Source organism: Pan paniscus, chromosome 9, assembly GCF_029289425.2.
Source record: "Pan paniscus chromosome 9, NHGRI_mPanPan1-v2.0_pri, whole genome shotgun sequence".
Classification (NCBI taxonomy): domain Eukaryota; kingdom Metazoa; phylum Chordata; class Mammalia; order Primates; family Hominidae; genus Pan; species Pan paniscus.
This window is the reverse complement of record NC_073258.2, coordinates 117,620,144-117,641,771: the sequence shown is the minus strand read 5'-3', so window position 1 is coordinate 117,641,771 and position 21,628 is coordinate 117,620,144. Positions and strand designations below refer to the sequence as shown.

Below are 21,628 nucleotides of genomic sequence, written 5' to 3'. Positions count from 1 at the left end.
TCCCCTTCCCTCCCCTCCCCTCTAGATAGAGTCTCACTCTGTTGCCCAGGCTGGAGTGCAGTGGTGTGAACTCAGCTCACTGCAGCCTCCGCCTCCCAGGTTCAAGTGATTCTCCTGCCTCAGCCTCCCGAGTAGCTGGGACTACAGGCACACGCCACCATGCCCAGCTAATTTTTGTATTTTTAGTTGAGACGGGGTTTCACCATGTTGGCCAAGCTGGTCTTGAACTCCTGGCCTCAAGTGATCCACTTGTCTCAGCCTCCCAGAGCGCTGGGATTACAGGCGTGAGCCACCGTGCCCGGCCAACTCTGGTTTCTTTAAATGGAAAATAACATTTAAAGACCAGAATTTGGGCCTCAGGGATGCTCGTTAGTGCTACTGGGTTATTATTGCTTAGAGGAGGGGACAGAGCTATGAAATATATATTTTTAATGGAGAGGAAAATGAAACAAGTTTATACTAACACTCCAATTAAAATGTAAGATTTCAGCATTTTTACTTCTTAAATATTATATCTTTAGTTCTCTTTTCCCTTATGTTGAAAATTGTGGTTCCAGATGACGTTAACATAGTCACTTTTTTTATATGAGTGAGGGGAGAGACTGATTGATTGAAAACAATACCAGTAGTATTACAAATAATAAGGAGACTTGTGGTTCTTTTTGTTCTTAGGATATATCCCATGAAGAATTGTCTTAGTCTATTTGGGCTGCTCTAGCAGAATACTTTTAACTTTATGTACAGTTAGGTATTATGTACCATAATCTACTGATTTTTTACAGGTTGCTTTCAATTTTTAGAAATGTTCTTCTGTTTGATTCAATTCTGAATTGTTTCAGTTATGTAAGACATTACTTGTTTCCAAAGTTAAAGCTACAAAACAAGGTGCATTCATATGTCTGGCTTCCACACCTTTTCCGTAAGTAACCATTTATTTAACATTATTCCTTTTGGCAAATCTAAATAAATATACACATATACATACACATGCATATTTGTATTTTCCCTTCCTTCCTACACAAACATAAACACACTCTACATATTTTTCTACGTCTTGCAGTGCTTCATGGATATAAACCCATCCATGGACCAAAAATCCATGGGCTAGAAGGGAAGACACACAAGATAAGAAATTACTGTAATATAATTGTTCGCTGATGTCATAGAGGCAGATAGATTAAATGTCATTAGACACAAATTATGGAGCAGTTTTTCTAGGGCGGGTGAGTAGGTTAGGGTTAGCTTCAGAGAAATGACCTTTAAGCTGGACTTTAAAGGATAACCTTGAATTCCAAAGTTCAGCTGGGGATGGGGATGAGAATAGGAGACAGGCATTCCAGCAAGAAGTAAAACCCTCAGCAAAGTGTACAGCATGTTGGTGAAACAGCAAGTACACATGCAGGTGAACTATGTTTATGAATTAGAACTATATATTGTAGGCTGTGAGATTTTGTTGAAAAGTTCTAAGTTAAATGAATGACACGACCAAAGAAATGTGTTAGAATAACTGGTAACAATGTAAAGGATGATGGGCAGAAAGGGAAACCTGAAGGATAGAGAAGAGGAGGCATACTGTTTAAATGTAAGTCGAAAATTTAGTGTATTTTGTAAGTAATTGGATGTTAAGAGTGAGGAAGAAAGAGGATTTGAAGATGATTCCAAAGTTTCTTTCATGGACATCTAGATGATGGTAATAGGGATTCAGGAGGAGAACTAGGTTACAGCAGGAAGATAAAGAGAACGTTAGTCCAGGCCAGGCGCTGTGGCTCACGCCTGTAATCCCAGAACTTTGGGAGGCTGAGGTAGGTGCATTACTTGAGGTAAAGAGTTTGAGACCAGCCTGACCAACATGGTGAAACTCCGTCTCTATTAAAAATACAAAAATTAGCTGGGCATGGTGGCACCTGTTGTCCCAGTGACTTGGGATGCTGAGATAGGAGAATCACTTGAACCTGGGAGGCAGAGGTTGTGATGAGCCGAGATCACACCACCCCGCTTCAGCCTGGATGACAAAGTGAGTCTCTGTCTCAAAAATGCAAACAAACAAAGAGAATGCTAGTTCAGTTTGGTCCATGTTAAATTTAGATATCTTTCAAATTTTTTTAAATTATAAAAATAAAGATGGGATCTCACTATGTTGCCCAGGCTGATCTTGAACTCCTGGACTCAAGTGATCCTCCCTTCTTGGCCTCCCAGTGTGCTGGGATCACAGGTGTGAGCCACCACACCTGGCCTAAATTTAGATATATTTATGACACCTAGATGAAGTTTTTCAGTAGACATTTGAAAACAGGAGTTTGGAGCTCAGGAGGTTAGGTGACTAGAAACAGTGAATTTGGAAGCCATTAGCCTTATGTATTGGCATTAGTTACCATCTCATGCTAGATAAAATTCCCTGGAGACATGTACTTGAGCTGTTCCCTTTGGAAGACTAGTTAGAGCTAGGATTGCAACATTTTGATAGTCAATATTTTAACAAATCGAAAGGTACCTCTGTTGACTTGGAGTATGCAGGTTATACTAGGATCTGGTTAGAACCTCTGTTACAGGATTAGCAAACCAAGTATTGCTAATACCTTGGTGTAGCATGAGAAACATTGGTACTATATGAGAAAACTTGAATAACATTTTTGAAAGGCCTTTTGTAATATATGAGATTCTATTTCAAAGGCTGCCTGGGTTTATGCTTAGTCTAGAAATACTTTTTAAGAAGCCATAAGAAAACAAATCCTTCCTTATACATTACTGTGAATGGACTTGATATGAAAAGGATGGCATGTTTTTTATGAAGACAACTTAAAAAGTGTGTAGTTTACAAACCTTGTTTAATAGCAAAATGAAGAGTAAAAAAAGTGTTTTTGTAAAAGCTTATAGTCTCTTCTCTCATTGGTATTCCTTGAGTTAATTTATAATAATTAATAAGTATTAATAATCAATATCATTAATAATAATTTATCATTATTAATAATAGTTTAAAGATAGGGTCTTGCCCTGTTGCCCAGGCTGGAGTGCAGTGGCATGCTCATAGCTCACTGCAGCCTCAAACTCCTGGGTTCAAGTGATCCTCCTGCCTCAGCCTCTCAACAGATTACCAGGTGCATACCTCCATGCCTGGCTGATTTTGTTTGTTTGTTTTCTGAGACTGGGTCTCACTCTGTCGCCCAGGCTGGAGTGCAGTGGCACGATCTCGGCTTACTGCAAACTCTGCTTTCCAGGTTCAAGTGATTCTCCTGCCTCAGCCTCCCGAATAGCTGGGACTATAGGCATGCGCCACAACACCCGGCTAATTTTTTTTTTGTATTTTGAGTAGAAATGAGGTTTCACCATGTTGGCCAGGCTGGTCTTGAACTCCTGACCTCAGGTAATCCACCTACCTCTGCCTCCCAAAGTGCTGGGATTATAGAGGTGAGCCACCGCGCCCGACCTATGCCTGGCTGATTTTTAAATTTTTTGTAGCAATGGGGTCTTGCTTTGCTGTTCAGGCTGGTCTTTAAGTGCTGGGATTATAGGTGTGAACCACCATGCCTGGCCTAATCTATAATTATTAACTATCCATCATAGGCAGAGTACTATTTTATGTGTAATAAGGAGGCATAGAAAAAAATAGTTCTAGTTCCACATTTTCAAAACTAAAGCATATCCTGTGATAATGTGTTTCACAAAGAAATTGTGTTGTCTCAAAACTCTCAAGGAAAAAGTTTAGTTTATTTGGAAGAGACAGAAGAAAATTTAGTGTACTTTTTGCTTGTATGCCAAGTACAGACTTGGATATATGAAGACAGGTCATATATGTTAGTGTGCCGTTTTAGATTAGTTGGGAAGACTCTTGAATTCATTGAGGTGAGCAATAGCATTTAGCATTCATTTTGCTAATAAAATCTAAGGTTCAGGAAATAGTTTTAATAAACAGGGATAGGAATGTATTCAATCATCTTTTGTTCTTTTAATAAATACTTATTAAGTGCTTAATATGCGTCAGATACCGTTCATTGTACTAGACACAGTATTGAACAAAATGGCAAGAATGCCTGCCCTCATGGAGCTTGTTTTCTAGTGGAGAAGACAGATAATACACCAACTAAGTAGGGTAGAATGTGTCATTTGTTAGAAAATGATAAAGTGCGTAGGGGAAGTGAATATGAAATTGAAATATCAGGAGGTAAGCTGACAATAGAGATGGGAAAGACCTCTCTGAGAAAGTTATACTTTTGTAAAAGATCATGCAGCTATTTGGGGAGGAGCATTCCAAGTAGAAAGAATAGAAAGAACAAAGGCCCTGTGGCAGGAGTATTTCTGCTGTGTTTGAGAAATAGCAAGGTGGCATATGTGATTATAGTAGAACAAAAGAGCCAGTGAAAGAAGGTAAGGTCAGAGGTCATGAGCTGGGAACCCATCCGGAGGTTTTGACAGAAAAAAATGATGTGATCTTATTTAAGATTTAAGAGAATTACCCTGCTACATAGAAATGCAGACTTAATTGTTTGAGTGTAGGAGTTTGAGGCTACAATGAGCCATGATTGGGCCACTGCACTCTAACATGGGCAACACAGCAAGACCTTGTCTCTTGAAAGAGAGAGAGAGGAAGGAAGAAAAGAGAAAATGCAAACTTATATTCATATAAAATTCTATACACAATTGTTTAATTGTTGATAGCAGCTTTCTTTGTAATAGCTAAGAACTGGAAACAACCAAAATGTCCTTCAGTAGGTGAATGGATAAGGAAACTCTTGTACATCTATTCCATGCTGTACTACTCAGCAGTAAAAAGGAGCAAATGGGGCCAGGTGCGGTGGCTCACGCCTGTAATCCCAGCACTTTGGGGGGCTGAGGCGGGTGGAGCACGAGGTCAGGAGTTTGAGACCAGCCTGGCCAATATGGTGAAACCCTGTCTCTACTAAAAATGCAAAAATTAGCCGGGTGTGGTGGCGCACACCTGTAGTCCCAGCTACTCAGGAGGCTGAGGCAGGAGAATCACTTGAACCCAGGAGGTGGAGGTTGCAGTGAGCCAAGATTGCACCACTGCACTCCATCCTGGGTGACAGAGTGAGACTCTGCCTCAAAAAAAAAAAAAAAAAAAAAAGGAACAAGGTTAATAGACACATCAACTTGGATGGATCTTAAGGACATTATGGTGACTAAAAATATCAGGCCAGTCATGGTGGTTTATGCCTGTAATCCCAACACTTTGGAAGGCCTAGGCAGGAATATCACTTGAGCCCATGAGTTTGAGACCAGCTTGGTCAACTTGGTGAAACCCTACCTCTAAATAATTAGCTAGGCATGGTGGCAGATGCTTGTAGTCCTAGCTGCTTGGGAGGCTGAGGTGGGAGGAGGTCAAGGCTGCAGTGAGCCGTGATCTTGCCACTGCAGTCCAGCTTGAATGACTCTTTCTCAAAAAACAAACAAAAACAAGAAAATAAAAAAGCCAATCTCAAAAGGTCGCCGACTGTATGATTCTGTTTATATAGTGTTCTTAAAAGGATGAAATTACATAAATGGGAAACAGATTAGTGGTTTCTAGGAGTTAGGGATGGTGGGGCATAGAGGAACAAGCATGACTGTGTAGGGGTGGTGCAACGGAGATCTTTGTGGTGGTGAAATATTTTTGTATCTTTTTTTGATACAAAAAATTGAACAGGGGAAAAGGCAAGATCCGTTTACACATGCAGGCATATATGTGAGAGTACTCAGTAATGACTGAGTCTGAATAGTTGTAATTGCTATTGTAGTAATTGCAGTTGTTGTTCCACAAATCTACACATGTGATAAAGTGACATAGAACTATACATACACATTGTACCCATGTCAAATTCTGGGTTTTGATATCGTTCTATAATTATATAAGATTTAACCATTGGCGGAAACTGGGCGAAGGGTACACGGGACCTCTCTGCACTGTCTTTGCAACTTCCTGTGAATCTATAATTATCTCAAAATAAAAAGTTTTTAAAAAAAGATTACTACCTTGGCTGCTCTTTTGAGGAGTAATCCTAGGAGGTTATTGCAGAAATCTAGGAGTGAGGTAGTTGCTGTTAAATGAGGCTGGTGGCACTAGAGTGGAGTGAAGACAGGGGTGAGAAATAGTTGGATTCTGAATATGATTTGAACGTAGAGTTAATAGAATTTGCTGATGGATAGGATGCAGGGTGTGAGAGAAAGAGAAGAATGAAAGATGCCATAAAAGTTTTTGGCCTGGTCAATGGAGGAGCAAAGAAAAGAGATAGTAACAAGAAGCAGCAACAAGTCAAGAAGCCCGGTAAGAGGTAGTTGGATTCTTGGCAAGAAAGACAAAATGACAAACCCTCTTCCTCTAGTCAGTGGCAGCCACGCCTGGGAGTTAGAGGACAATAGGATATTAAAGTGACTGCACTCTTATTAACCTGCTTAGGGGGAGCTGAGTTATCTTGGCCTCGCCCTGCTTTTTTGGAAAGAAGCGTTTGTTTGATAAACAGGAAGTCGTTTCCATGGGTGTAGGAAGAAGAAATGATAGAACTGAGTGGCAAAGCAAAGAACTACTAGCTGTGGTTAGTTTGGAATTGGCAGAAGTTTTTTCAGGTAGTCACCTGAGATGAAGATGAGCACACATACTGCCTTTTCCCTTTTCTAGGCTGGGTTCATTCTTCACTGAAATGTGATATTTCTGCCTATTGCTTGTCCTGCTGTCAGGGTATGTTCATTTTCAGCTAGTGTTTTGCATCAACTATGAGTTGTAGACTTAGCAGACAAATGGAGACACTGTCTGTTTAGAGTGGAAAAGTGACTTATTTTAAGAAATGTTGGCTCCGCACCACTATCCCATTAGTGGCATACCTCTGACACTCCATTGAAGCTGGCCTAGGGAAGGTAAGACTGGCTTCTGTGTATTTTTGCTCTTTGAAAGGTCAGAACCTAAATGTACCACAAGATATTTTCTTCCTGAGTAAGACTGGGACAAAATTACAAACAGTGAATTCTGAAGCAAACTTACGTGCTGGTGCTCTAATACTTTAGAAAATTCAAAATCGATTTCCTGTACTTCTAACAATATTACTCTTCATCGGGTATGTAAATCTCTTAGTGTCACTTACTTCTTTTCATTTTGCAAGGAAGGGCAGACCAAAAAGATTAAAGAAGACCAATGCCAAGTCATGGTCATGGGAAAGTGAGAAAGAGAATTTAAAAGCACTTTTTACTTTTTTTTACTTTGTTTTACTTTTTACTTTTGAAAAGCACTTGAAACAGGAGAACCATTTTTTTTCCTTTTAACCGAGAGTCACCTCATCCCTGTCTGGGTACATGTTTGGAGTGAAGTTGTGGTCAAAGAAAACTTTAAATTTGTCCCAGACCTGTAATGGCAGCTAAATAGATAAGTAGTTGATTGATGGTGAAAAAAGGTTAGTGTGATGGACTTGACTTTATGCAGCAGGTGTCTACTTGAGGTTTGTTTAGATTGGTGGGGGTGGGGAGGGGGCAGGACTCTACCTAGGGGCATGGCTGCAGTGTGGATGATTGGGATGAGGATATGGGTAGTATTTGTGTCTCAGTATTTAGGAGAGGTAGTTCACTGAATTGCCTGGAAGAAGCAGAACAACTCTGGAGTTCCTTGCAATTGGAGTTTATCCTGACAAGGTTCAACGTATATTTTACTTTGCATATTGAGTGGATTCAGGAGCCATTTGGTTTCATTTGCCTTCTGAAAGTACTGCAGTATTTGTAAAAATGCTGTGACTATGTGTTAAGTCCAGGCTGGGCTACAGCTCTGGATTTCTTCACTGAAAGTTAAATATCACATTTGAACTTGAAGAATGTTTGCTGCCTGCCTCTAGAGCATATACGAATATAAAGCAGCTATTTGTCAGCAGGCAGCTGAAAGGCGATTTTCAGCAGGGACTGAAAACCACTGCAGGCTGCTGGCTTCCTGGCACACCCACTAGACCTCGTAGGTTTACAGTGAAAGCAAACCAATGGGAGTAGGGGTTGGGGGGATAAGATGGGCAAAAATCAGGGCAGAGGCTGAGGTCTGAATGCGATTGAGCCACTGGAAGGAGCTTGCATGTGAAGAGCACAGTGCTCCCAAAGAGAAGAAAACTTGAACCCCAAACACAATGGCTAGGAGCAAATATCTAATGTGAACACTTTTAAAAAAAAAAGTGATTTGTTCCGTAAGTGTATTTAGAGTCCAGGGGGGGAAAAAAAAGTGATTTGTTTATCTTCTTTGTATCTATAACTATAGGGGTACTGAAGGTAACTTTGGGGAAAGTATTATAGTTTAAGCTGTATTACCCAGTGCGCTGTTACAGCTACCTTTTAACCAGAACCATTAACAGTGACAATCGATGTGTAGAAAATCACCTTTAAGCTCTGCAGAATCCTGAAGGACTTTGTGCTCTATTGACTAGATGTTTAAGTATTCCCTATATAGTATTCAGTGGACCTTTTCAAAAATGTCTTTTGCAACATCTTTGAAAGTGAAAGTTTTAACGTATGATACTCTTAATCAGAGTACACGTTTATTCCCAAATATTCTGTTCTTTCTTTGGGTATAGCATGCAACAGAGTTTACTTGTATTTAGAAGATCAAGAGGCGGGGGTATTGGCAGGATAAATGATTTGTCCAGGGACAACTGATGTGTCACTGTAGAGATAAAACAGAACTAGGCTGCATTCCAGCAGCTTCTGGCCTGTATAACAGTTTTGAGAACTTTCCAATCACTTTAGGAAAACAAGGTACTTAGAAATTTATAAAGACTTTCTTAATAAAAGAAAATCACTTATTTTGGAAATTGTGAAATTAATCATTCTGCAGCATTTAAGAAGCGCTTTGATGTGTTCTGGTAATTAGTATTTACTGCCAGACAAATGTCTCTTGGGCATTTTAATTAATGGGTAGCTTGGCCAAATGAGCTTCTGATGGTAAACCTTCATAAGGGTTTATTTTTATGTTTCTCAAGAATAGCTGTCTCTTCAAAGCTCTTTAATTAGACAAGGTTTAGCAACTAAAACATATTATTAGAATAATTAGACCTTGGGTTAAGAGAAATAGGGGGTCAAAGGAGCAGGTACTGTTAGAAAATGGCCTCTTACAACATAGCGTTCTACCTCTGACGGATGGCCAGTTCTTTCACAGCTTCTGTTAAGTTACTCTCCCTAGTTTGGACTTCGTGTTGTTTAAAGTTCATAGCAGACCTCACCGGAAGCCTAAACACACCCGGGTGGGAGCTTACTTATCCCCACCTCTGACCTCCCAGGGAAAGCTTGATTCTAGTCCTTTTAACTGCTAAGTGGAAGACTTCTTATTTTCTCCTTTTTCTTCTATTAAATCGGTAATCTTGGCTATAACAATGACTTGTATTTTTGAGGGAGATGCTTCAAAAGCCTTGTGTGTGGTGAACAAAAATTACAATAATTCCTTTGAGGATCTTTCTTAATGATTTATATTATCTACATATAACATATGTTCTTAAAGTAACTACAGTATTTGCATTCCAGAATGTTATATTTCTTGTGGTCAGAATGCAGTTTGAATTATTTTGCAATCTGCTCTGTAGATGGGCTGGCATCTAACTCCCCTTCTTCAACCTTCTCCCCTGCCATTTCTTGCCACAAGCGCTCAGTCTTGGCAGTTATTGCTAGTAAATATGTGCTACCCTGAACTTCCTCTTTGTGGTGAAGGAAAGATACACCTGACTGGTCCTGTGAGGGAGTGAGATGTCACCAAAACAATTGTGTATTCTACCAAAACTGTTGATAAATCACAATATATTTATCTATATTCCGTCATTTTTCACTTTCCTACTGTCTCAGGATGCTTAGGATGGCAAATATGTCCTTTTCCCAGCTAGATCAGTTGATTAAAGGACAGTGCTCATGAGACTATTAGACATTTCTAACAGAACAACTGTATCATAGCTGACATTTCTAATCCCACTAGCTGTCATGACCTATATGTGTTGTTGGTTTGATAAAGAACTGAGTCAAAGATATGTATGTCATTGGTTTGGTATAAACCTACTGCTATTATTAGAAAGTTCTTAAAGAACCTGCTAATCCATCAAATCATTTTTGAATATTGAGGATAGCCTGCTTTATAGTATTATGATTTTATCACATGTAAATTCTTTTGATATACCTTAGTTAACAACATGGCCAATGAAATGATTTTATTTAAGTTGGTAGAAACTTCACTTGGTTTTTGATTGATGTTATCTGTAAAAATTATCATTTTGTAAGAACCATTTGGTGAGCCCCATAAATGCAGATATAAAGATGTAGGTATGTCGCTATGCACTCCAGAGAACAGTTACCGATTAAATGTGTTTTTATGTCAAATCGAAGAACTTTGAGAAAGCAGAAAAGATAGTAACCTAAACAGAGTGCTCTGTCGAGGAGTTTTCTCCCCTTAGCAGTGACTAATTTCTGTCCACCCTTTGCTTAAATGATTTAATATTGGGGCCTTGCTTTTTTACCTCCTCTTTAACACAGGAAATATTTCTGATACTTATCTTCATGTGTGCGTTTGCTCATGTCTGTGCAGTCTTCTGCAGTGAGGATATGAAAAGAAAGGTAGTGAGTTCTGTGACCCTTGAAAAACACCTTATAACCCTCAGAACTCTCTTTTCCTAAGGAAAGTACAAGTGTGTTCTTATGCATGCTTTTGTATAACAGGATTTATACTTAAAATAGTTTGGATACTTATTACTAATGAATTTTGATAGATGCAAACCAGGACTATCAATGTGTTGTTCTCTCGTTGCTCATTTTGCCTCTTTAACTCACTCATTTGAGAGGGCCCCTTGTAGCCCTCCTTAAGTCTACCTTTTGAAATTACACAAGTGTCCAAAATGAAAACTGACTGTATTCTTCTTCAACACAGACCACCTGGTGGCCCATGGTAGAATGGCAGAAAAGGAGGCACGTCGGAAGTTCAAACAGATCGTCACAGCTGTCTATTTTTGTCACTGTCGGAACATTGTTCATCGTGATTTAAAAGCTGAAAATTTACTTCTGGATGCCAATCTGAATATCAAAATAGCAGGTGAGAACTGTACTGAGGATGTCAGATAGGGACAAAGGAGCTTTTCCTTGGGGTTCTATAAGCAAGGGATTATCTGTTTCCATCTCTTCAGAAAGAACTATTGTGAAAGTAAGGACAATTTAAGATGAAAAAAAAAAAATAGCCTGAAAATTGATAAACTTTAAAAGTACTTCCCCTCCCCTGCCTTTTTTTTTTTTTTCGAGACTGAGTCTCATTGTCGCCCAGGCTGGAGTGCAGTGGTGCAGTCTTGGCTCACTGCAGCCTCCATCTCCCAGGTTCAAGCGATTCTCCTGCCTCAGCCTCCCAAGTAGCTAGGATTACAGGTGCGCATCACCACGCCTGGCTAATTTTTATACTTTTAGTAGAGTTGGGGTTTTGCCATGTTGGGCAGGCTGGTCTCGATCTCCTGACCTCAAGTGATCTGCCTGCCTTGGTCTCCCAAAGTGCTGGGATTACAGGCGTGAGCCACCACACCCGGCCTGTTTATTTTTAATGTAGTATCAGCTGGAACTAGGCTGGGGAGAAAGAAGGGAAAGGTGATATTTAAAATACTATTACTTTGGTTAACAGGTCCTTTTTTACATAAGAAATAAAATATGTAATAAAGTGGAAAGGAAAACTACTAAAATTGTATACCCTCTCACCTTCACTTGAGAAGGTTGATTTATGTCACTGCTGACACAGAGCATACTTATTCTAAAGGCTGTAATTGTATGATAATTTAGGAAAAATAGATCTTAGAGTGGCTTATAGGCAGTCCAGCTTTTTGTCTTCTCAAATTTTACTAGTCTGCTTATCTGACAGTGCCTTGAGAGCACTTTTCACTGCCTCGATCTGTTCATGCTTAATTTTAGTAAACTATCAGCATTTTGCCTAATGAATACAAACTCACCATTTACTAATAAAATTAAGTGACTGCAATCTATAGAGAAACTGTAAATATGAAAATAAGCCATTTATGTTTGCCGACACTTTCCGGTATAGCATCGTGTATCCCCGGTCTCCCAGATAAAAGGAAGGCCATCTCATATAGAAAACTAAAATATAGCTAGAATGTAATTGTCTTGAAAAGGCAAGGTATAAAGCAGTTCTAAGGATTTTCTTCCTTAGTAGAGGTGGGATTTGAGAGTTTGGATTTTTATCATAGGTCAAAGTTACCTAAGGGTACCTTTGCAGGGTCACAATTCTTCTGAGAGTTGCTTTTGTGTAGATAAGCCTGTTCACTTTTACATCCTGGAGCATCACCTAGCTTTTTGTATATCTGAAACTGACAGCTACACTTTTGTTTAGAACTTTCATATCATTTATAAGTTCTTTCAGTCCTGCACTAGCTTATTACAGAGTACACAGGAATTAAAGGTTTTCTTTATCTTATATAAAATCATGTTTTTCCTTTGCTCTCATGTCTGTTTTATTTTCTCCAAAGCTCTATAGATACTGGTAGTTCCCACAAAGGTGTGTGGCATGGAAAAGCCTGGCAATTTCAAACCTTCTTTTGTAATTATTTGTTGTAGCTTCAATTAAATTAATACTAATAATACCTACTAAACTTCACAACCCTTAAAACTGTAATAAAAGATTGATTAGTGTCTTATTATTACTATAACAAATTACCACAAACTTAGTGACTTGGAAAAACACAGATTTGTTAGCCTGTAGTTCTGGAGGTCAGAAGTCCAAGCTGGGTCTCACAGGGTGAAAGTGAAAACAGCAGCAAGGGCTGTTCCTCCTGGAGGCTCTGAAGGAAAAATGTGTCCTTGCCTTTTTTAGCTTCTAAAGGTCACCTGCATTCTTTAGCTCAGCCCCTTCCTTCCTTCACTCCAACCTGTGGCTTCCATTGTCACATCTCCTACTCCTAATTCCGACCCTCCTGCTTCCCTCTTGCAAGGACCTTTGTCATTACATTGGGCTGTCTCAGATAATCCAGGATCATCTCTCTCCCACCCCCACCTTTTTTTGTTTTTGTTTTCGAGACAGGGCCTCATTCTGTTGCCCAGGCAGGAGGGCAGTGGCGTGATCTCAGCTCACTGCAACCTCAGCCTCCTGAGTATCTGGAACTACAGGTGCGCGCTTCTATGCCCAGCTAACTTTTGTATTTTTAGTAGAGATAGGGTTTTACCATGTTGGCCGTGCTGGTCTCGAACTCCTGGTCTCCAGCGATCCACCCACCTTGGCCTCCCAAAGTGCTGGGAGCCACCGTGTCTGGCCTCATCTCCCCATTTTAAGATCTTTAATCGTGTTAATACAAGTCCTTTTTACCATGTATGGTAACACATTCACAAGTATGGGGGATTGGGATATAGATGTATTTGGGGGCCATTATTCAACATGCCACAAATGTCACTGTAAGGCTCTTTGGATTATAGATTAGGGTAGTGAATTAAAAGAAGGCCCTCTGGACACTCACCACCCACTCTGCACTGACCAGCCCACCTGGATAGCAGAGGACACCCCCAGCCCCCACCAAGCATTGAAGACATAGTTTATTTCCTCATATCCTTTCTCCTTGGGTGTAGTTGGGGTGGGGAAGGAGGGAAGACTGGGGTAATCTCCATTCTTTGGGCTCTGTGCCCGAGTCCATGGTGCACCACTGTGCTGGGAGCTGTGGGGCATGCTGCAGTGGGAGTGTGTGGAACACCTTGACCAAAGGGGAGCTTTGTCTTGTGTGTTTTGAAAAAGGCTTAATGAAGAGAATGTTGTTCATTCTTAGTAGTATAGTTTGCAATTCTTAATGACAAATAGTAAGTTTCAGTAGAAAACAAAACAAAACAAAAAGAAGGCCTTCTTTATATTCTCTAGTTTTATTTTCCCTCCGCTGACCCAAGATTAAAAATTTTCTTAATGCTCCCTTGGTTCTTGATTTTGAATTTAGGATCATTTTGATTTAGTTAAAGAAATTTCTTTCTTTTCTTTTTTTTTTTTTTTGAGATGGAGTCTCACACTGTTGCCCAGGCTGGAGTGCAGTGGCATGATCTCTGCTCACTGCAACCTCTGCCTCCCCCAGGTTCAAGCGATTCTCCTACCTCAGCCTCCCGTGTAGCTGGGATTACAGGCATGCGCCACCACGTTCTGCTAATTTTTTGTATTTTTAGCAGAGATGAGTTTTATTATGCTGGCCAGGCTAGTCTTGAACTCCTGACCTCAGGAGTTCAAGATCCTGATCCACCCGCCTCAGCCTCCCAAAGTGCTGGGATTATAGGCGTGAGCCACCACGCCCGGCTGTTAAGGAAATTTTATATCCTTTAGTTTTTACATTGAGAAACTCAGAGTAAAAACAGAGATTATTGATAATTGAAATTGGAAACTCTACTGAAATATTTGGTAAGGAGATTTTTAAAGACTTTTCTGTTGTTGTTGTTGTTAATAGTTAAAACAAATTCAAGGAGTCACAATGAGAGTGTCTACCCGCTGATATATAATTACAGACTCCGGGGTGCTGGCAGCCAGCCTTGGGCTCTCTCTGTGTTAACACATATACTTTGGCAAGATTTTTAAGTTCATTAACCCAAAGCGTACATTTTTATTATTTGTTTTAAGAGCAAAACAGAAAAATAAATGAGCACCTCTAGTTTTGCGGCCTGCTACAATACCTAACATTAGCTTTGCTCATGCAGTCTTTCTCTTATATGCCATCGTTACTCAGTTTCTCAGTCATTGCCTGAACCTCCTTTCTTGCACATAAATTAAATAGAATTATCATTCTCACCTCCCAGTTCTTTTTTGAACTTAATGGACTAGTGGGAGAAATGCTTCTAGTTGAAGCCAACTAGAACATGACTAATTTTGGAGAGGTAGGTTGGATGTTTTTGACAGGATAAGGTCAGATAGGTAACGAAATCAACTTTAATTCTAAAAGCCAAAAGTAACTTTCAGATTCCTGATCTTTTCAATGGCCTCCCTTTTGGTAAAGTATCTTAAATGTCAGTAAGAAGAAACTACTATATATGAAAGAAACATGCAAGAGAGAAAAAGGGTTTTTTGGTTTTATTTTAAGAAGTTAGTCTTGGCTGGGCGCAGTGGCTCATGCCTGTAATCCCAGCACTTTGGGAGGCCAAGGTGGGTGGATCACCTGAGGTCAGGAGTTTGAGGCCAGCCTGGCCAACGTGGTGAAAACCGGTCTCTACAAAAGTTCACAAATTAGCTGGGCATGATGGCGGGTGCCTGTAATCCCAGCTACTCCGAGGCTGAGGCAGAAGAATCACTTGAACCCGGGAGGCAGAGGTTGCAGTGAGCTGAGATCACGCCATTGCACTCCAACCTGGGCGAGAGAGCGAGACTCCATCTCAAAAAAAAAAAAAAAAAGAAGGAGAAGTTAGTCGTAAGCAGCTCATCTTTAAAATAATCATATATGTTATAGTACCAAAATAACTTGGAACTAATAAAACTCAGATTAGGAAGTGTAAAAGATTCATGTTTTCTGTATGCCATTGTTTAAGTGATTTTAATGAAAATAATCATGCATCCAGTTTCGTGTAGAAGATGAATAAATTGGTCTGTGGATATTTGTGTTTACATTAATTTATTTTTACTTTTTGTATTAATGTGGTGATTTACATTTGATACTGTTTGTTTGTTTTGTAGAGACAGAATCTCACTATGTTGCCTAGGCTGGTCTCAAACTCCTGGCCTCAAGCGATTCTCCTGCCTTGGCCTCATAAAGTGCTAGGATTATAGGTGTGAGCCAACATGCCCGCCCCTTCCCCCTTCTTTTTTAAGAAACTGGGTCACCTTCTGTTGACCAGGCTGCAGTGGCATAATCATGGCTCACTGCAACCTCAGCCTCCTGGGCTCAAGTGATCCTCCTGCCTCAGCCTCCCAAGTAGCTGGGACTACAGGCATGTTCCACCACACCTCGCTAATTTTAAACATTTTTTGTCACTATGTTCCTCAGCCTGGTCTCAAACTCTTGGCCTCAACCAGTCCTCCCTCCTTAACCTCCCAAAGTGTTAGAATTACAGGCATGAGCCACCGTGCCTGGCCTACATTTGATATTTGATACTGTAAAAAGCTAGCTATCACAACTGTCCATACTAGTTCTCTTCGAGAGAATAAGTGTTCCCTGGATAGATAGATATTAGTTATAGATATTATAAGTTATAATTATAGTATAAGTTATATCTTCAGTCATAAATACTATAAGATTCAGCTGAGCAAGGTGGCATGCATCTGTAGTCCCAGCTAGTTGAGATCAAGGCTAAGGCAGGAGTCTTACTTGGACTTAGGAGTTTGAGTCTAGCCTCATAGTGATACCTTGTCTACTGAAAAAAAAAAAGATTGAACCATTGTTCCACTGTTTATGATTTTTTTTGTGCTTAATTCTTATTTATGAATTTTTGTTCTAGTTCTGTTTCTAGAGAGAATAAAGCCCAGGTGAATAACTTTGTTTTCTTTCTGGTTTTAGAATTATTAGTAACAAATCCGTGTTCTTAATGGCAGTAGCAAACCTGTCTTCTGTAGAATTTTTAAAGAGATGTTTCTGTCATTAGTAATACAGAAGAAGCCTTGATCATTTTCAGAATAAAGAATTTTACGACAGGGAGAGGTGGCTCATGCCCGTAATCTCAGCACTTTGTGAAGCCGAAGTGGGAAGATCACTTGAGGCCAGGATTTTGAGACCTGGGGTAACGTAGTGAGATTCCATCTCTTTTTTATTAAGAAGAAAAAAGAAAAATAAAGAATTTTATTTCTAAAGGCAGTTACCAAGTCTAGAACTAAGAATTTGTGGAGGTAATCTAGAATCTTACTTGTTAACGAAGCCTCCTTGCATAATGGCACAGACGAGAAAAAAGAAGCGTGAAACATGACTCCAGCCCTAAAGAACTGAGGCTATATGGGCAGCAAACATTAGATCTTTGAAAAGTTGGTAACACCAAAATTATGCTTTGCATATATATAATGTACTTCACAAAGCATTTTTACATGTATCACCTAATTTTATTGGCATGCAAATATATCTTATTAAAAAAGTAAAATCTCTTCATCTTCTGGCACTTTTAACTCTCCAAAACCTCTGAATTCCTTGTAAAGAGCACCGAGGCAAGGTATAGAGAACCCCAATGCTGGGAAAAGAGTAGGATTCTTGGCCTCCGACTTTGAACTTTTCTTGCCTGAGATGTGTAAGGATCCGCAGAAGAGCAGTTGAAGGACTGAGGAGGCACAACACAGCTCACTCAGCATGGAGCCGGCATCGCTGGATGATAGTATCCTTAACAGCTACCAAATTATAGTTGGATACAATAGAAGAGATGTTACAAGGCACGTCATGACTCATTATCACATTAATTGTACAGTCTAATTAGCATAGGAGTTCAGAGGATGATAGAAGTACTGTAGTTTGTAAGATTCCACCAGATTGTCAGTTCCACAAGGACTGTAACCATGTCCTGTTTATTGTCACACTCCCACTGGCTCATACATGCCTGTTCTGTAGCAGGTGCTCCCCAGCTTTGTCGAACTGAAGTTCAGGCAGTACTGATAAAGGACATAAATATTGTATTGAGGACATGGCATTTGAGGTGCGTCCAGTGTCATGTAATTGGATGATCAGGTGTAGAGGAGAGAATTCCAGCAAGTGTTAATAAGGCACCTGTCAGTTGCAGACACTGATATAGGCACGGGGGTACAGCAGCCGGTAAGATAACCCCTTGGAACTTATATTCTAATGAGGATAAATAGACAGTAAACACAAATAAGCTCTCATAGGGCTGTGACAAAGATAAACTCGAGTAACATGGCAGAATGATTTGTGTGAGAGGTACTGCTTTTAGCCAGGATCTTCAAAACATTCCACGCAGAAAGAAGAACAATGCAAAGGCCTGAGAGAGATAAATTCAACATAGAAGAAAGGGGTAGAAGAAAGTCCAGCATGGCTGGAGATAATGAATAAAACAGGGATTGGAAGAAGTTGGGGTGAGAGAGATGGCAAAGGCCAGTTGCACGTGGTTAGGATGTGGGATTTCATTTAGGTTCCAGTGGGCGCTGAGTTGGAGCAGCATGGGCAGCAGTAGAATGCACAAGGTCTATTTGAAAAAAAAAAAAAAAAAAAAAAAGGGTGAGCAGCTCAGTGGAAGGGAAGGCTAAAGGAGAGGAGTCTCCCCGAGAAGGCAGGAGCAGTAGATGTTTATATTAGATTGAAATCATTTGAATATAAGATATAAGGCTTAATTAATCCAATTCAGTATGGAGACGGCAAAAAGCTGGAAGCTGAGTGAAGGGAAGGGCCTCCTGGTAATAGGAAGGCCAGTTAAAGGCTGTGAATGGTAAAATCCCGCATGAGGGTGATGGTGGCAGTAAACATGCAAAGGAAGAAAACGGCAACAGATTCAAGAGAGAAAGCAAGCGAGAATTTCTAGGACCAGATAACCAATCATATGTCTTGACCAGGAAGAGGGAATTTTGAAAGATATGTTTAGAAATAAAGAAATGAAATTTTCTTACTGATGGATTATATTAAGCTATCAAAAAAATGGTGTTTTGAAAATGGTTAATGTATTGCTATTCGAAAGTAATTTTAATGTCCTTGTACCCAAAGATTAAGTAGCAAGGTGTCTATATTTAAAATAGATTGCCTGAGAAAAAACTGAAATGTAGCTGGCTTACTCCCTGAAGAAAAGTTCTTTCAAATGCTTAGACGTTATAAGAATGTTTTGAAAATTGTGGAAACATTTTTTTTAAACCTAAGGAAGTTGGAAACTTTTGTCTTTAAATGTCGACTCCCAGAATGGTCTCCACGAGATAGTTTCCACTCCTGTGTTATTGTTTTAGTTGGCAATCAGACAGCAAAGATCAGAAATGCAACTATAGAAAGGCCAATATCCTGGAAAGAATTTTCAGAGCATGGATTTAAGGTACCATGGAAAATTTTGACCTTAATGCAGTGAGAGCTAGACCATTTTATTATTTTTTAGGGAGAAATTAAAACATTTCCTAACTCAATTGACCTTTCACCCTTAGTATGAATATACTGAGATACCATCATATAGAAAAGAAAGGTTGGAAACCTTGGATTTTTGAGTACTCTTCCACAGTGTGATGACTGACAGTGCCTCTGACTGGTCACAGGAAGTAGTTATGCAATACTCATTATATCAATCTAAATTTTATTTCATGATTCTAATGCCCTTTTTTTTAGGCTATCATTCATTGCACCTCCCAGGTTGACATGTCCAGTGAATTGAGACCAGAGAGGCCTTTGTGTTTGTCCTGAATTCATAATAGAGTCTAGGAATTTTAATAGCTAGACCTGTGTTCTTGCCCTGAAATGGCATATGACCATTACCAAGAAGCTGCCCTAAATAACCTTCCTGCACGTTGACCCTTGGGAAAAGAAAATTTGAAATATTATCTCTCTTGAATCCTATTCCTGAGACTAGAACTTTACAAATTTGTCTTCTACTTAATGTCATATCTATATTTTTTAATATTAAGATTATTAACTTAGTTTAACACAGAAAAAATGTTGATGTTCCAGGAAGGTGCACCCTATTTAGCCTACGGTTTCACGTATATCTTGGAACACTGAAGTGTAACACCTGAGGCTGTGTAAACAGAGGCCAGCCTGAGAAGCTGAGAATCAAGAATTTGATGCTCAACCATAGATTCTTCTTAGTCACACTTCTAGTTTGTGCAGAGTGACTTCTCTATTACGTTTCCTCAGCCTCAAGGATTTTCATGCCATTATCTATTAATTGCACGTCACTTATTTTGGGGATAATTAGAAAAAGGGGGAATGAGAGGTTGGGAATAGAAAAAGGGAGAGAAGCAAAGGGCAGAAAAGAAATGGAAGCTTTTTCTTTGAAGTCTTGTGGGGGTGGGGGTGGAAAAAAAAAGTGTGGGAGAAGCCTGAGCCCAAAAGCTTGCCTCCTCCCTCTACAGGGAAAGGGAGTTGAGCGGAGTGTAAGAGGGTGGATGGCATGCGCTTCTGACCTGCCAAAGCATCTGGAAATTTCAGACTGCTCTTTGTCTCTGAGACTGTGTTGGGCACAGCATTGAATAAAGTGTGGATCAATAAGTATGTGAAGTGCTGGATATGTTAATTCATTGGATTTAATCATTCCTCAGTGTATACATGTATCATAACATGTACGATGTACCCTGTAAATATATACAACTATTGTAATTTGCCCATTAAAATAAAACAAAATATAGAGAAAACGTGAGCAGTGATGATTAAAAGCCAAAGTTTCATCTTAATCTGTATAATATCTAGAACAAAGAAAAATAAATTTATCGGCATTTTATTGAAGCTGCAGAAAATGACAGCTTTGAAAAGTCTCTAGCAAGCAAGGTATGGTTTAAGGAAATTAGGTGTACACTTAACCTATAGTTTGTTTGTTTCTCCCTTTCCTTTCCTTTCCTTTCCTTTCCTTCCTTCTTCTTCCTTCTTTCCTTCCTCTCCTGTCCTCTCCTTGTCTTTCTTTCGTTCTCTCTCTTGCTCTCTTTCCTCTCTCTCTGTCTCTCTTTCCCTCCCTTCTTTCCTTCCTTGCCTCCCTCCCTCCCTTCCTGTTGCTCAGACTGGAGTGCAGTGGTGCAGTCATAGCTCACTGTAACCTTGAACTCATGGGCTCAGGGGATCCTCCCACCTCAGCCTCCCAAGTAGCTGGGACTACAGGTGTTTTGCCACCATGCCTGGCGAATTTTTAAATTTTTTGTAGCGATGGGACTTGTTTTGCTGCTCAGGCTGGTCCTGAACTTTTGAGCTCAAGAGATCTTCTGACCCCACCTCCCTAAGTGTTGGGATTACAAGCATGAGCTACTGTGCCCAGCCTCTTACCTGTAGTTTCTAGTTTAAGAAGTTTTAGAAGAACATTGATATTCTATCCATTTAGAGTAGTGTTTTACTTTTATTAGTGGCTATAGAAACTATAAGAACTATAGAAAAGTTATAGAAACTTACAGTTCTTATAGGAACTCTAAGAACGTTTATATAAGTCTGCCCAAGATCATGTTTCCTCATGAGGATCGTAAGCTCCTCAAATGCAAGTTGATGTTGGGAAGGGACTAACGAATCACCCAGAGTGCTCCTTCACTCTGATTCTGAGGGAGTCTCTATCGTGTTGTGTGAAGCGTGTTGGAAGCCAGGTGTGGTCGCACGCACCTGTAGTCCCAGCTACTCAAGAGGCTGAGATGGGAGGGTTGCTTGAGCCGCAGAGGTTGAAGCTGCAGTAAGCTATGATTACACCATTGCTCTCTAGCCTAGGCGACAGAGTGAGACCCTGTCTCTTAAAAAAAACAATAAAATTTTTTACTTTTTGTAGAGATGAGGTCTCGCTCTGTCGCCTAGTTTGGTCTTGAACTCCTGAGCTCAAGTGATCTTCCTGCCTCAGCCTCCCAAAGTGCTAGGATTATAGGCATGAGACACTGTGCCTGACCTAAAAAAAAATTTTTTTTTTTTGGCTCACACCTGTAATCCTAGCACTTTGGGAGGCTGAGGCGGGCGGATCACGAGGTCAGGAGATCGAGACCATCCTGGCTAACATGGTGAAACCCCATCTCTACTAAAAATACAAAAAATTAGCCGGGTGTGGTGGCGGGCGCCTGTAGTCCCAGCTACTCAGGAGGCTGAGGCAGGAGAATGGCGTGAACCCGGGAGGCAGAGCTTGCAGTGAGCTGAGA

The 21,628-nt window shown here is 40.1% G+C and overlaps 1 protein-coding gene across 10 annotated transcripts in view; it reads left to right on the top strand.

Moving 5' to 3' along the window:
* The window catches only part of SIK3 (SIK family kinase 3), a 251,912-nt gene that overhangs the window by 156,753 nt on the left and 73,531 nt on the right, over window positions 1-21,628 (top strand). For 8 of the 10 annotated variants that reach the window (XM_063608271.1, XM_034933783.3, XM_034933781.3 and 5 more), the window contains exon 4: window positions 10,853-11,014. In XM_063608271.1, the coding sequence (XP_063464341.1) occupies window positions 10,853-11,014 (162 nt within the window). The other 2 variants (XM_034933786.3, XM_055094871.2) reach the window with 2 other exon arrangements.